A 14678-nucleotide genomic window follows, 5' to 3' on the forward strand; every position below is an offset into this window, starting at 1 on the left:
TAAGGCGTGCGACTCGTAATCCGAGGGGCGCGGGTTCGGGCCCGCGTCGCGCTAAACATACTCGCCCTCCCAACCGTGGGGGTGTATAATGTTACGATTAATCCCACTATTTGTTGGTAAAAGAGTAGCCCAATAGTTGGTGGTGGGTGGTGGTAACTAGCTGCTTTCCCTCTAGTCTTACACTGCTAAATTAGGGACGGCTAGCACAGATAGCCCTCGTGTAGCTTTGTGCGAAGTACCAAAACAAACAAACAAACAAAACTTCCCACCACGTACATCAAAATCCGGATTCTGAAGTTATAAGTTCGCAGACATTCTGCTGTGCCACTGCGGAATGGCAATATGTAAATAGGAATATTCAATATTTTATAAATAGATTGGTATGTAGATAGACTGAATTCCACTTCACGATATTTTTCTCAAGAAGTCAAATAGCATATAAATGAATTTAAATTGTAACTATGTATTTTACTTGTAAACTTATCAGTACTTCTTAATAAAAATTTAATAGTATTTTAATTTGGATGTATATTTATATTTAAAAATTGCATTAACTATCTTCCATTGTGATAAAATTTATATATATAATTTGCTCTAAATCTTCTACAACCTAAAACTTCTTCTCTGAACTTGTGTTGTTATTTTTTAACCAGGTTCTCATTTTTGTTATATAATAATAATTTTCTGTTATAAGCTATTTATACTTATAATTTCAGAAATTGTTTGTAGTTATTTAAATTAATTTTTTTAAACTGAAGATGCCTCTCAGTCGCAGAAATAAGTCCCCACAAACCTAGCAAGTTTACAGATGGGGGCAGAAGGAAGCCCGAAATGGCTTGATAGTCTTAAGAATTGCCAAGAAGGGTATTAACATATAACTAAATTTCTTTTACCGAAAGGGCACTTAGACTATTCTGTTACGGTAATAACATCAATCAGCCAAAATTATAACTAAAATTGCAAGAAAATAAATGCAGAAAACCAATTAGTTTTAATGCTGGAAGACATCTTTTGTCACTACGCTAGTGAATTACCATCAGCGGTTAATCGTACTTTAATACATTAAACTTCCATGTTCTTCAAGGCACACAGATATTGTTTCATCTTCATTGTTACTTTTCAGAAAAAACAACAACAACAACATATTGATCACACACTTTCACACCTTGTTCAGTTTTAAGGAATAAGGTTATTTCTAATATTTAATATTTTAAGTAAAATACGGTTTTAAAATGCCTTCAGAAAGTGAAACAATGAAATATAATTTTATAACTATGAGAAATAGTAAATCTCCTTGTTAAAAAATTGAATTTCATTGAATTAAAAGAAAAACATACTTGTTTGTTTGTTTGGTGTATATTTTCCATAGCTGATAGGGAATATTTTGCGCTTGCTATCACAATTATTAAAGTGATATCCTACGGGGGAGGCAGCTAGATTTTATAATTTGTTTTCATAAGCCCTCTATTCGTATGCATGTGATACAAGTGCAACATCCTGAACAGATTGTGAAAACTTCTATTCGTCATAGAATTTTCTTCAAATTATACGTTTACCTAACTGGTATAAATAAAGCACGTGTTCAATAGCTCAGAGAATAAAGTAGTTTGCGATTAACGGAATGTTATTATCTTCCATCAATATATTATAAACGGTCAGACCATTAATAACAATTCTAACTAGGAATGTGATTTTATGCTAGAAATTTCACAGCTATAAGTTATGACAATCTGTATCTCTAATTATCTCTAAAAGTTAAAGAAGAGTCAGATAGAGGACTGCCTTTAAATTGTTTGTTTGTTTTTTTTGGAATTTCGCACAAAGCTACTCGAGGGCTATCTGTGCTAGCCGTCCCTAATTTAGCAGTGTAAGACTAGAGGGAAGGCAGCTAGTCATCACCACCCACCGCCAACTCTTGGGCTACTCTTTTACCAACGAATAGTGGGATTGACCGTCACATTATACACCCCCACGGCTGGGAGGTCGAGCATGTTTAGCGCGACGCGGGCGCGAACCCGCGACCCTCGGATTACGAGTCGCACGCCTTACGCGCTTGGCCATGCCGGGCCCGACTGCCTTTAAATGAACCAGGATAAAGTTTTTAATAACCTTAAAAATATATTTGTACTGGTATATATTTTTAATTTTAGTACTGGGTACGTCTAACTGTAAACAATTATGTCGTACATGAACATCATTAGAATAAGTGTAGGTCAGTCTAATCCAACAACTGGTTAGATACATGTACATAAGTTCTAGTTCACGTGACAAATAGTAATTCCCTTTATCACGTCGTATGTCGTACTGAATATGCGCAGAAAGCTATACTTTCACATTCTCCATTTAAAAGTTTCATGACCAGGTGTCATCGCATGATATAAAGTTCTAACCGAGCTTAAACTTTAATACAGGTGCGAGTAAATTCAGTTCTTTCTTAGAGCTGCTCTTAAAATTTGGTGATTCTGTCGAGCACTGTTTCAAAATATATTTTTTGTCAATTCTCATTTCAAATCATACCATTCGTCTCTTTCACTTTGAACAAGCTTAGCTTATTTCCATTCGGCATATGTCTTCTCAAAATTTCTCATAACTGTGATTCATACCGTACTTAACTAATTACATTTTGATAAATTAAACGTTATAACTAACAACGTTTATATATTTCATAAACCAAAGATATTTTGTTTATAATTAGCTGGAAAGTGACTAAGTTTCTGACAGCTTACATACAAACAATTTTGTAGATGTATCATTGATAGTATAGTCTTACTCCGTATTCTCACTACACTCATTCAGAGACTTTCACCAACAGAGAATAAAAAATTTAGATTCCTGTCTAAAGTATATTGCATAGAAAATAACATTGTTTAAAAGATAGTACATGTGGTTTTAATAGATTTTTCTGTTTACAAGTTGTTTGTGCTGTAGCGTTAACGTGTATTGCTAACATGTATACTACGGCTTGGCAAAGCTAGGTGGATTAAGGCGTTCGACTCGTAATCCGATGGGCGCGGGTTCGAATCCCGTCACACCAAACATGCTCGCCCTTTCAGCCATGTGGGCGTTATAATGTGACGGTCAATTTACGTTGGTAAAATAGTAGCCCAAGAGTTGGCGGTATATGGCTGCCCTCCCTTTAGTCTTACACTGCTAAATTAGGAACGGCTATCGCAGATATTCCTCGTGTAGCTTTGTGCGAAGTTTAGAAACAAACATATATACTCAAAGTTTTGTTACACCTGTTTTATAAGTAATAATACAGTAGGACCTTTAAATAATTCACATATTACTCCATTTGTACCGAACCTTGTACTTCCCTTGGAAAACTAACGTTACAAATATAGTTACATATAAATACACTTAAGAAGTTACTAATGTTCAAATAGTCAAATCTTAAACTATAAACATTATATTCTACAAAATTTGTTTGCTTGTAGCTATATTAAGAGTCATCCTCAAACATTTAATATGGCTAAACGTGTGACACATCTAAGTAACTGTGTTCCCTTAAATATCTCAGATGCTCTGATTCCTCTTTCTCTTAATGCGCTTATTTACAATCTAATCGCCTCTCACTACAGCTCTCGGTACTTTTAACCAGCAGTACGTATTATAAAATCATTCTTAAACTAGAGCTAATATTTTCTACAAATGTTCATATATTTACCAATGATTGAGATTTATTTAACAAATAAAGTAATTATTTACACTTAACCAGAATGAATATCTGGCTTTTTTTACTTTAATAAGGCCACTGATATACAAGGATGACGTCATTTCCTATGTAAACAACACATGAAATTCTGGTGGAGTTTCCTGAAATTCATTCTTCTTCTCCCTGAGCAAAAACGGCAGAAATTCCATATTCAGCAACATGTGAAAACAAGCTTGACCTATCAGAGTTCAATACTTCAGAAGCGAATATTCTAGCAACTGTCTCGTTAGAACGTACTCTTAAATCGAGTTTGACAATTCAGAAAGTGGATATGATCTATATCAAGAACATTTACTTGACCAATCAGAATTTTTTCCTTAATAATTAATAATCCTCAAAAAAGCAGTGGATTACGAAACGTCAGATTGCAACTTTATCCTAAATCAATTTGGCTTTCACCGATTGAGCCAGTTGTTGTGCTATTCTTTTCCCGTTCTTCTCTGAACAGGTAATTGTGGTTTTTTCATTTCTAATTCAACTGATGAAAGTAGAGTAAAAGTCTCAGACAACTAACTTAAAAACAAAAATGTCGCACATGTCCCACCCAAAAAATGTAGCGAAAAAGTACGATAGAAAGAGAGTAATGTGCAGAAATAGAATCCACACAACCGTAGTAATACGATATCGCTCAGACCTGAGTAAATTCGCAAACCTCACTTGAGCAACGCGGTAAGTTTAAATATGATACATATAAAACTAAATACTAGCATTTGATATTCTTTATGGGCACAGCACAGATAGCCCATTGTATTGCTTTGTGGTTAACTTCAAACAAACAGACGAAACTTAAAATAAATACAAACTGGAAAATTCAGTGATAAAGGTCCTGTAACTCACAAAAAGTTAAAAAACATTTGAAGTTGTTAAATTTAATTAGCAGATTTAATATTTTACTTTTAAAGTTAAAAGGTAATCGTGAAAAATTCTCTCATTATTCATAACTGTAAATAACAACGCACACTCTGGTGTCACGTGACGGAACTATGTAATAATCTTCTCTTGCGCGCAGCACTGTACCATTGTAGTTTCTTCTTCTTCCTCTATTCTTGAGACAGTTGATAAGCGCGAGTGTCTGTGTGTCTGAAGTACAGGTATAACCACTGTGCTTGTTCTGAGTTTACCTTCTGTAACCCGGTTATGTCATATCACATAGAAACAATACTTTAACTGCGTTGTTTATATATATTTTACAATAAATGTTTTCCAAACAATTTTGTTGAATAATCATTAAAATGATCGAATGACATTTGATAACATAAGTTTTATCACAGGTAATCTATTGACTACCATGATATTAGCAATACTGTTTTTGTAAGGTTTCTACAGTTTTACCTTTTAACACAATTATCATGTGACTCTTGAGACATCTCCACAAAGTTTTCTGCAAATGTCTCATACATAATACATATCAGCGTAATTTACTGCAGCGTTTTAAATATGGTGCATTAAACTTAATTCTCTCACATAGGACTAGCTAGGTACAAGGGACCAGCTTCCTACCGATTTTGTGTTACTTTGTATTATATAGAACACAATATAAACGAGAATACTTAGATTTACAAATAAAACATACAAAGTATTTAGACATTACAAGGTGTTTGTTGAACTGAACTGATAAATTCAAGATAATTTAATTATTATGAATAATTTATTCGTTTCAGTTTTCTTGTATCTTTTAAAAATATCCGTAAACACGAAATAAATACAAAACCTTTTGTATATGTGGTAAATCATGTGATGACATTTTACGTGCTTAGAAAATGTGATCGAAACTATTGCTAAAAAAATAAATAATGAAACTTTTATTTCTCACTTAAATCTTAATCTTGAAATTATGAACATTTTTATAATATAAAATTAATTTTTATATTTTATCATGGTCTATTCTATGCAAATAAATTATCTGAAATAAAATAATTATTTCTTTCCCAGTGCAGCGAAATGGGTTACGTATTTCGGACGAGTCTTTAGTTTATTATGTTACGTACGTTATGTATCACGATTTGAAACAACCTGAATTTTAATTTTAATTTAAATTTTAATTAAATGTAAATATGTATCAAATTTATATTAATTGCCAACAAGATTGATACACAGATTTTCCTTTCTTAGGACAAATATATTTTAAAACAAACAACAATACAAGCTATGTTAACGGTTATTACAAATAATTATTCATATACAAAATTTTACAAGCTCGCAAACAATATTCAGTTTTCTATCTGGTGTGTAACTGAATATTTCGTCAACAGTCCATGTACATAAGGGAAAAATTACTTTTTTTGTTCATACACAGCTACCTTTTAATTGAAGGGAATGCTAGCTTTCTTCTTGTTTTGCTTAACGCGGCTTACAATCTCACTTTTTACAGAGGAAAATATCTAATGACCTTCTAGAAGAAATACTAACGTCCGAAGTTAGCTCTCCGGAGTTGAACGTTTCGTAATGTCAGGAATCTACAAACGTTCCTAGCTTAATTCTGTGGTTTTACAATTAATAAGTGTTAATTACAGTTATAGCTCCGAGGTTTATAGTGTACAAACTGTCGCAAACCACTGTTTATTATTAAACTTTCTCCATACGTGTCGATTTATAATTTTTAAGATCATATTCTCAAAAGTTTACTGGGGAACAATAATGGCAATTAGTGTTATTTCATAAACACCTAGTACAATATTAATTCTTATGCTACAGAATATTCAACAAATTTAGAAAACAGGAGAAACTTGGACAATATACCATTAACAATGTATGGTACATACATTTATAAATATATATTAAACTGAATCGAACATATATTTTAAAATATTAAATCACTCACAAACTAAAATCAAAATCTGTTTTTTCGTGAAAAAAGTACATTTTTAGCCACAGCAAAGCGGCTCTTAGAATAGCTGCAAGTTTATCAAGTACGAACTTTTAGCTCATAAGTTTGACATCTCTTCACCGATTTGAAATATAATGACAATTATAGACTTGAGAGGCCAACCTATTTCGGGTGATGTATTTAGTCATGTTCAAGATTTTATAAATTAATTTAATCCAGCCTTGCCTAAAAGAATTTCAATTTAAGAGAACGCTGATAGAGATCCTGATATTTAATAAAACCTCGCCCAACCTAGGTACTGGTGACGCACAAAAATATAACTCAGACAAAAAGTAAAATAAAGGTTTCATAACTTTATTTATTCTAATCCTGCCTATCAACTTTTAACTTGCAGCGGCAATTGAGAAATTCCTCTTGTTAATTCTTACAAACCAATTTTCGGCCTGTCATGTATTTGAACAAATTCTATTTCAAAAAACTTAAAATTTGACTTTATAACAAGTTATTGTGTTTTATTTTTCAGTTAATTTATAAAGTTATACAATGGAGTATCATTGCTCTGCCAAGTTACAAAATTCATTTTTTTTGTCTTTTCTTGTGTGTTGCGTATTATCCAAAATTTTGTTACCATTGTATATTACAAGCTCACATTTGTATAAAACTTCAAACGTAATAATTATTCATATGATCTAATATTGGTCAACTGATGGCTCTCAAAATTATTGACTGTTCTTAATTTTAGCTCATTTTAATGTGCATAATTTATAAGTATTACTGGAATTTTTAATGATACAATTAACTTTCCGTAGCTTACTAAGTTTTAAACCGCTTAATATTCAATCAAAATATCACGTAAGAGACATAAAAGAAAAAAAAAATATTTTCTTTTTGTCAAACAAGATCATTCTTATTAGAACAAATATATAGATTCAGAAATTCAAAGGGCAGGTGTTTCTGACTTGTAATTATGCGAAAAAATACCGTTTACCCATGCGTAAACCCAATGATAATAACAGAAATTTTAAAAGTATCCACAAAACGAACATTACGGAATTGTTACGCAGAGAATAATTCGAATATGAACAATAAATGAAAGAAGTAGACACATTTGAACAAAGAGATAAAATCGTTATTTGCAGTCCTTGTTTGCCTACTGGCCAGCTTTAAATCACTGAGAACTGTACATCCAATTTGATTATTTTGAATGTCGCACAAATTATAAATGACTAGCACAGATAGCCCTCGTTTGGCTTTGCGCGAAATTCAGAAACAAACAAACAAACACTTCAGTGGTTTTTATCATATTTATTTATCGTAATAACAAAGGGAGTTTTTAGTCGTTCTTGTTGTTTTCTTAATTCAAAAGTACACAAAATACTATGTTTTCTCGGTTCTCCGTGAAACTGGAGGGAATGATAACGTCATAAACTTACTGCGGGCCATAGGGAGACACTTTTTCCCAGTAAACTGATTTCGATCAAAACAATACATGTATATTTAAACAATTCATATAAATTCAATACTTCGTTTTTATTTTTGTGTATCATTAGCATTTGTGAAGAAACACGTTGTTTTTTTGCTATTAAGTAATTAAGCATAAAACTACACATTAGGATATTTGATGTGCCAGTTAAAGGGAAGAAACTCAGATTTCTAGCATCTTAAGCTACTGGGATGGAAGACCCAATTAGTATATTTGAATATTTTATTTGAATAGTTGTCGTTGTTTAATTAATTGATGACTTTATAGAAGTAATACATGCAGATTTTTTATTGGTAGGTTTTGTAGAAACACGTTTATTCTATGCTTGCATTTGTTAATTTTTGTAGAGTTTAATATAATATATTAAATGAATATCAAAACATCTATCAAATATTAGAAAAAAAAGTTATGAAATAATCTATGGATCTAAACTTAACTGTACAGTAAACTGAATTTAATATAATATATTAAACTCCTATCTACATCTAAAGGTCAAGAAAATATAACCAATTTCAGATGTCGTAATGTAATGTGTTTCTCAGGATTTGAACAAACAACGTGTGTGTCTTTTAATGATGTGAGGTTGAAACATTGTTAAAGTAAGTTTGTGTTTATAGCTTCCAGAGTCGAAACAGCTACTTTTTCGGTAATTATTCTGTAGAATATAAAGTGGTTATAATACAGAAATAAGAATGGTAAATCAAATATGGAAGATATGTAACTTATAGTTTCTGCTTTTCTTTTGAGAAAACTTTCAAATTTAATTTCTAAACAAATGAATATCAAAACATCTATCAAATATTAGAAAAAAAAGTTATGAAATAATCTATGGATCTAAACTTAACTGTACAGTAAACTGAATTTATCCCAATATTTTAATATTCTAGACACTTACTATGATTACTTTAACCTCCCTGTTTCCAGGGGCTCAGCAGTAAATTTGAAGGCTTACTATGCTAAATATTTGGGTTCGATCCCAGCATGGACACGTTGCAGATAGCCAAATCTGCAACTTTGTGTTTAAATACAAAGCAGACAAACAATGCCCATTTTTAAATTACGAATATTTAACTTTATGTTAACTTCACACGAATTTTTCAAATGACGGTATTAAAGAGTAAGGTATATAAATTACGCTGTATTTTATATTTTCAATATACCTTATTTGTTTATTTACCCAGTCCAAAAGGCTGAACAATTGACAAAGGTCTCCTGAAAAACAGTAACGGAAAGTATTCACAAAAGCAGCTATAAGACACCCTTCAAGAAAATATAGTTTCATTCGGTAATCTTCTATAGCATCTTAGTCTTATTCAAATTCGCATCTGTACCTCCCATAGTCCGAAGAAAGAATCACAATCTGAGGGCAATGAGTTTGCTGTTTGTATTTGTAGAAGAAAGATGGTATTTCTCTTCAAATGAAAGGGTATAAAAGGTAAAAAAATAAGTATGTAATTCTCTATTTAAACATTGTTCTTGGAAATAATTTCTTAATGTTTTTAAATTTCAAAGTAGATTATATATAAAAAATATATTGCTATTTTTAAAAGCAAATTATTGGAGTAGTAATTGCTATTTAGTATATTACGCTCACCCAAAAAAAGTAATTAAAGAGGCATATGGTTTGAAAACGAAAAACACCTGAATTTAATTTTAAAAAAATCTATATTACTTTACAAAATTATACATCCGATAATCAGAGCGCTGTATTCAGAAATAAACCGGTAATAATTAGCGTGGGTAAAGGGTGAATTTGAATATCAGAAAAACTACACTATCATGGGTAACTGAAGCAGATCGTCTTGACAGTTTCAAAGTATTTTAGTAGGCTTTTATCTGCAGTTGTACGGGTTTGAATTATTCGTGGCTTAAAACGTGTACTATGGAAACACTTTAAAATTAGTAAGAGATAGGAAGAGAGTACTATAAAAATTAATTCATAAAGTTAAAAAGTTATTTCAAAATTAATATGAACTACAAGTAGCCTAACGTGTATAAATAATAGATGAATAAAGACAGTTAACTTATTAAAACATAATTCGTGGATGTTTATTTTAAAGCTTTCAAAATAAAATATTTATTTACATGAAAAATCAATCGTAATGCTCAAAGAAAAAGAATTATGGTCCGTGAAATGAGTAATAAAAATGACATTTCACTGAAAATGGGAAAAGTTTTTATTGAACCACATGTATTTTTTCTTCTTAAATTCTAAATATTTTTTAAAATATTATTTGTTATAAAATGCTTAAGATGTATATTTTACTCACTTTAAATTACATAATCATATTTCACAATCACACGAAAATAAACAACTTAAAGACAAGTAATAATGGAATCGAAAATCGTAAAAGTACGTATATTATGTTTTTAATATCGTTTTATCTAAAGAAACAGTTTTTAAAGTCTATCGATATATATACATATATAAATATATATTGTTGAGTTTTTATAGTTAACAACAAGTATTACTTTATGACCGCAAAGAACCATTTGATAGAATAGGTTTTAATTCCTCTGATCGTCCACAAAATCTGGTTATTGATGTCCACAGTGAATGTATAATGGTTATCACCAACTAAAATAATAGATTGACAATTGTATTGCTACTTGCTATTTTTTATCTGTATTAGAAAAAATAGATATTAGACACTCAATAAGGAATTATTATACGAATCGACTTGTTTGAAACCTTATTTATGCCAAACTAATTTGGGTTTTACATATTTATTTAAGTTTCTTATAAATATATTTAATATATCACAATTTCTTTTCATACGGTACTGTTTTATTGTATTGCTTCTATTTATTACCATAGAATTGAAAAAATAATCAAATCCAAATTCTTAAAAAGTAAAATTTCTTTATGAATAATCAACTTTCAATATAACTTTTTTCATCGTAAAAAGAAAACTCACTACTGCCATTTCAATTCCCAGAAGAACCATAGTTCCATTTTCATAACCCATATGATCGAGAAGTGTGCCCCCTATAGATGGTCCAATGAAACCGCTACATAAACTTCACAATGAAATTCAAAAATCAAAAACACTGAGACTTCAAATTATAAATCATTAATGATTATGTATGTTTTAATTTCCTTACCCAAGAGCAACAATGCAGGTAAAGAGCCCCGAAACAATCGTTAAAGTTGGGATTTCGTCTGGGAAACCTCGTAATCTATAAAAAAGAAGGAATATTAGTATTTATTGATTGATTGTTTTTTACGTAATAACCTGAGGTAATTACAAAGAATTTAACTTGAGTTTTATCTTCTCTTGAAACAGAACGTTTTCAGTGAACTAATGATGTGCGTCTAGTCTTCTGAGTCAATATTCAAGTACAGCTTTAGACATCGCTTCGATTATGAACATCTTCATTCTATCTGGAAAAATATGGTGGACGTTCGTAATGTTTATATACAAATCATTGTTTTCTTTCCAATTACAAAGACAATAAGATTTTTTCTACATCTTTCTTTTTCATACTTACTTCAATTAAATAATAAGTCATTACTCCTTCACAACGAGTCAAACCTTCAATTTCACATCATATTCAGCAAATAAGGCAGTGTTTGTTTGAGGTTAAGCACAATGCTACACAGTGGACTATCATTGCTCTACCGCCAGGAATACTGAAACCCGGTTTATAGCGTTGTAAGACCGCTGACATACCGCTGGGTCATTTGAGGCTGAGGCAGAGATTGGAGTTAAAAAAAAAAGCTAAATAAAAAGGCGTTGTATCCGTATGCTAAATATTTCATTTTCTGTCTTGGTTACTTAGTCACTGACATCGATAGTCTTGTACAATGGGGGGAGTGTTTATCAGACAGGCGGTAGTATTGTCCGTACAGTAAGGTATGGTTCGGATTGTTCACAGAAATGGTATTTTAAATGTCTTCTTATTACTGTACTATACAGTGTTTCCTTTAACAGCAATATCTATGTAATGAATGAGTCACAAATTTTGGAAATGTCTGTAAATATCATCGTAAAATAGTTGAATTTCTGATATATCGATATTTAATTAACTTCTAATTCTAAACTACAACTTAACTCAGTTTTAGACTATTTGAAATCGTAAAATGTAACATAAATTGGATGCTCGTCCAAGATAAATTATGATATGTAACACCATCTTCACATTTATTTCCTTGTATTTAATTATATATGAAAGGTAAAACACAAGTCTCACACAGTGACTCTCAAGAAGTGGTTGAATCCTACTTTTCCTCCCGCCCCAAGACCAAGAAGAACTTGAGCAATAATTACCAACCAGAGGGTGCTGTAAGTATTGATATAGATTAATGGTGTGTTAGAATGTGTATTCCACAACAGTGTCTGTAAATAATCATACACTCTAATAAAACGAATGTTAAATGTAGTGTAGTTACACTTCTGAGCAACACAAACTAATGTATTAAAATCCAGATCTTAAAAAAAAACTAGGACATTCACATCTTATAGAAACTTTGAACAGGTTGGAAGAAAATTCCAAGAAATATACCAGACTATATATGCGCACTGAACACAAGTTTCGTTTCGAAAAACACTCACTGTGAGAAGAAACTCAATGTATTCCTTTAAGTATTCGCTTTCGCAAGTATTCTTTATATAATTAAAATCAAAACACACTATAATATTCGTTTAAAACAAAGTGTGATATTTGATAGAACATAACAGAAACTAATGTAAGAACGTATGTACATACGCACAAATCTCATCATTTAGTACGTGCGGCTAATTTAGCGAAACATTTTAAGTGTTAACTGAATGCAAATGTGATTTAAATGACCTCAAGATATTTTCATGAATAAAAAATATTTTGATACATCATTTTAACAGAAAAAATCTAATATGAGTAGTCCTCGTATTCAAATTCAAAACACTAAATTCGTCTCTTTAAGAGAGAGTTTAGTTCCATAAGTGATACACAATAATGGTAATTTCTTTCTATTTTATTATGCTTACGTTTCCAAAGGAAGAAACGGCGCGGGTCCAAGAAGTATAAAGCTTGCTGCGCAGACAATGCTTGATGTGGACATTGTAAGGTAAGAGTCAGGCTTAAAAATAAGAGGAAAAATTGTGATTAAGGTTTAATTTAAATAAATGATGATTTGATACAATCTTTGTTTTTTTATACTTACATCCTCTGATTTCAGTATCAAAAATAAGATTGAGTCACAAACATTCGTTCAAACTGAACTTCAAGGTTTATTAAAATTCAGTTGTATCTCAACAAACACGAGCATTAACTTAGGTTGCTAATCATTTAGATTAATAACTAAAATACAGAGGTAGAAATAAATGCAAGAAACAAACAGTCTGATTCTGTCTGAGGAAAATATTCTAAGACTTTTTCGTTTATAAAATATAAAATGTACTTGTAGTTAAACATAAAGTTTCTCAATGGGCTGTTGTTATTTAAACCCAGTTTTAACATTAAGAGACTTTGGACTTATCGTTCAGCCACTTCGAGCTCAGATAAAATAATCAGTATTTCCTTTCAAAATAAATCTTCCTCCGAACGACTTACAATCAAAGCTGCAAATTCATCTCTATAATTTATAAATAAATTGTTTCCTCTAAGTATTCAAATAATATTCTGGTACTATTACCACAACAACAAAAAACAATAAATTTAGGCATGTAACGTACTTACAATTTTGTCATACACGTATCCCCAAACTGGACTTCCAACTGCATATATTCCACCAGAAGCAATAAACAGTAGTCCCACAACAGATGGAGTTAGTCCAAGCTATATGAAATATACACAGAGAAAAAGGTATAAATTATATTCGTTCTTTTACGACTTTATTTCATGAGAAACAGGAATTAACTTGGATTTCAATGTAACTTTTTATTCTTATTAAATATCTGTATCAATAACTATTTTTATTCATTTATATTTCCATCTTCTTGGGTACTTATTCTCAGCTCGAATAATAAACCGTAATTTGATTAATGTCATCAGTAGACAAGGGATTATATGAAAAAAAAATCACTACATGTTTTGTTACTAACTAATACTATTATTTATACTTCAAACGGAAACATTAATAGCTTAAATTAACATGTTAACATTAGTTGAAAAGGTGTTTAATATTGTATTCATAACCACTGACAACTGCTTGATACACACTGAGAGTGACGTAAGAATTAGAACATTGATCTGGGATCTACTTCGTGTGTCGTAACAGTGAAGTAACTACTACTATTTGGTTAAGTCAAGCCGCCTTTTATAACTGGCACAACCTCTATTGTCTATAAATAAAGATTAAGGACTCTTCGCCAAACCGTAAGGGTTTCTTGTCTGATTGTTTTACTGTGTACATAAGGTGTTGTTTAAGAAAATAAACAAATTGTCATACTTCTAGTTTTGCAAAAATACAACGATAATGTAACAAAAAATATGTCTTAATAAAAATTATAATATATATCATATCTGAGAACTTGGTTAGAAGATAACAAGTTAGTTTTATTCAACACAGTATTTCTTGGAATTTAAGACGCACCCCCTTTTATAAACATTAGCCTCACTCATGTATACTTTTTACCGGCTGTTCGATTCTTAATCTGTTCGGCGAACAAATTAACTTTTCTTTAAATGCGGCATCGTGCGTAAAACGCTTTTCCATGGGTAAAAAATGC

The 14678-nt window shown here is 31.0% G+C and overlaps 1 protein-coding gene across 1 annotated transcript; it reads right to left on the reverse strand.

Annotated features, from left to right (window-relative positions):
• Positions 1 to 10204: 10204 nt before the first annotated feature.
• Positions 10205 to 14259, reverse strand: LOC143254569 (MFS-type transporter SLC18B1-like). The gene is made up of 7 exons (XM_076509730.1): positions 14170 to 14259; positions 13687 to 13785; positions 12996 to 13087; positions 12220 to 12309; positions 11131 to 11205; positions 10944 to 11014; positions 10205 to 10603 (listed from the first exon to the last, which is right to left on the reverse strand). Exons 3-6 carry the CDS (start codon positions 13067 to 13069, stop codon positions 10984 to 10986), a joined length of 270 nt encoding a protein of 89 aa, XP_076365845.1. The 5' UTR covers positions 13070 to 13087; positions 13687 to 13785; positions 14170 to 14259; the 3' UTR covers positions 10205 to 10603; positions 10944 to 10983.
• Positions 14260 to 14678: the final 419 nt, after the last annotated feature.

Source organism: Tachypleus tridentatus, chromosome 6 (assembly GCF_004210375.1).
Source record: "Tachypleus tridentatus isolate NWPU-2018 chromosome 6, ASM421037v1, whole genome shotgun sequence".
NCBI lineage: Eukaryota > Metazoa > Arthropoda > Merostomata > Xiphosura > Limulidae > Tachypleus > Tachypleus tridentatus.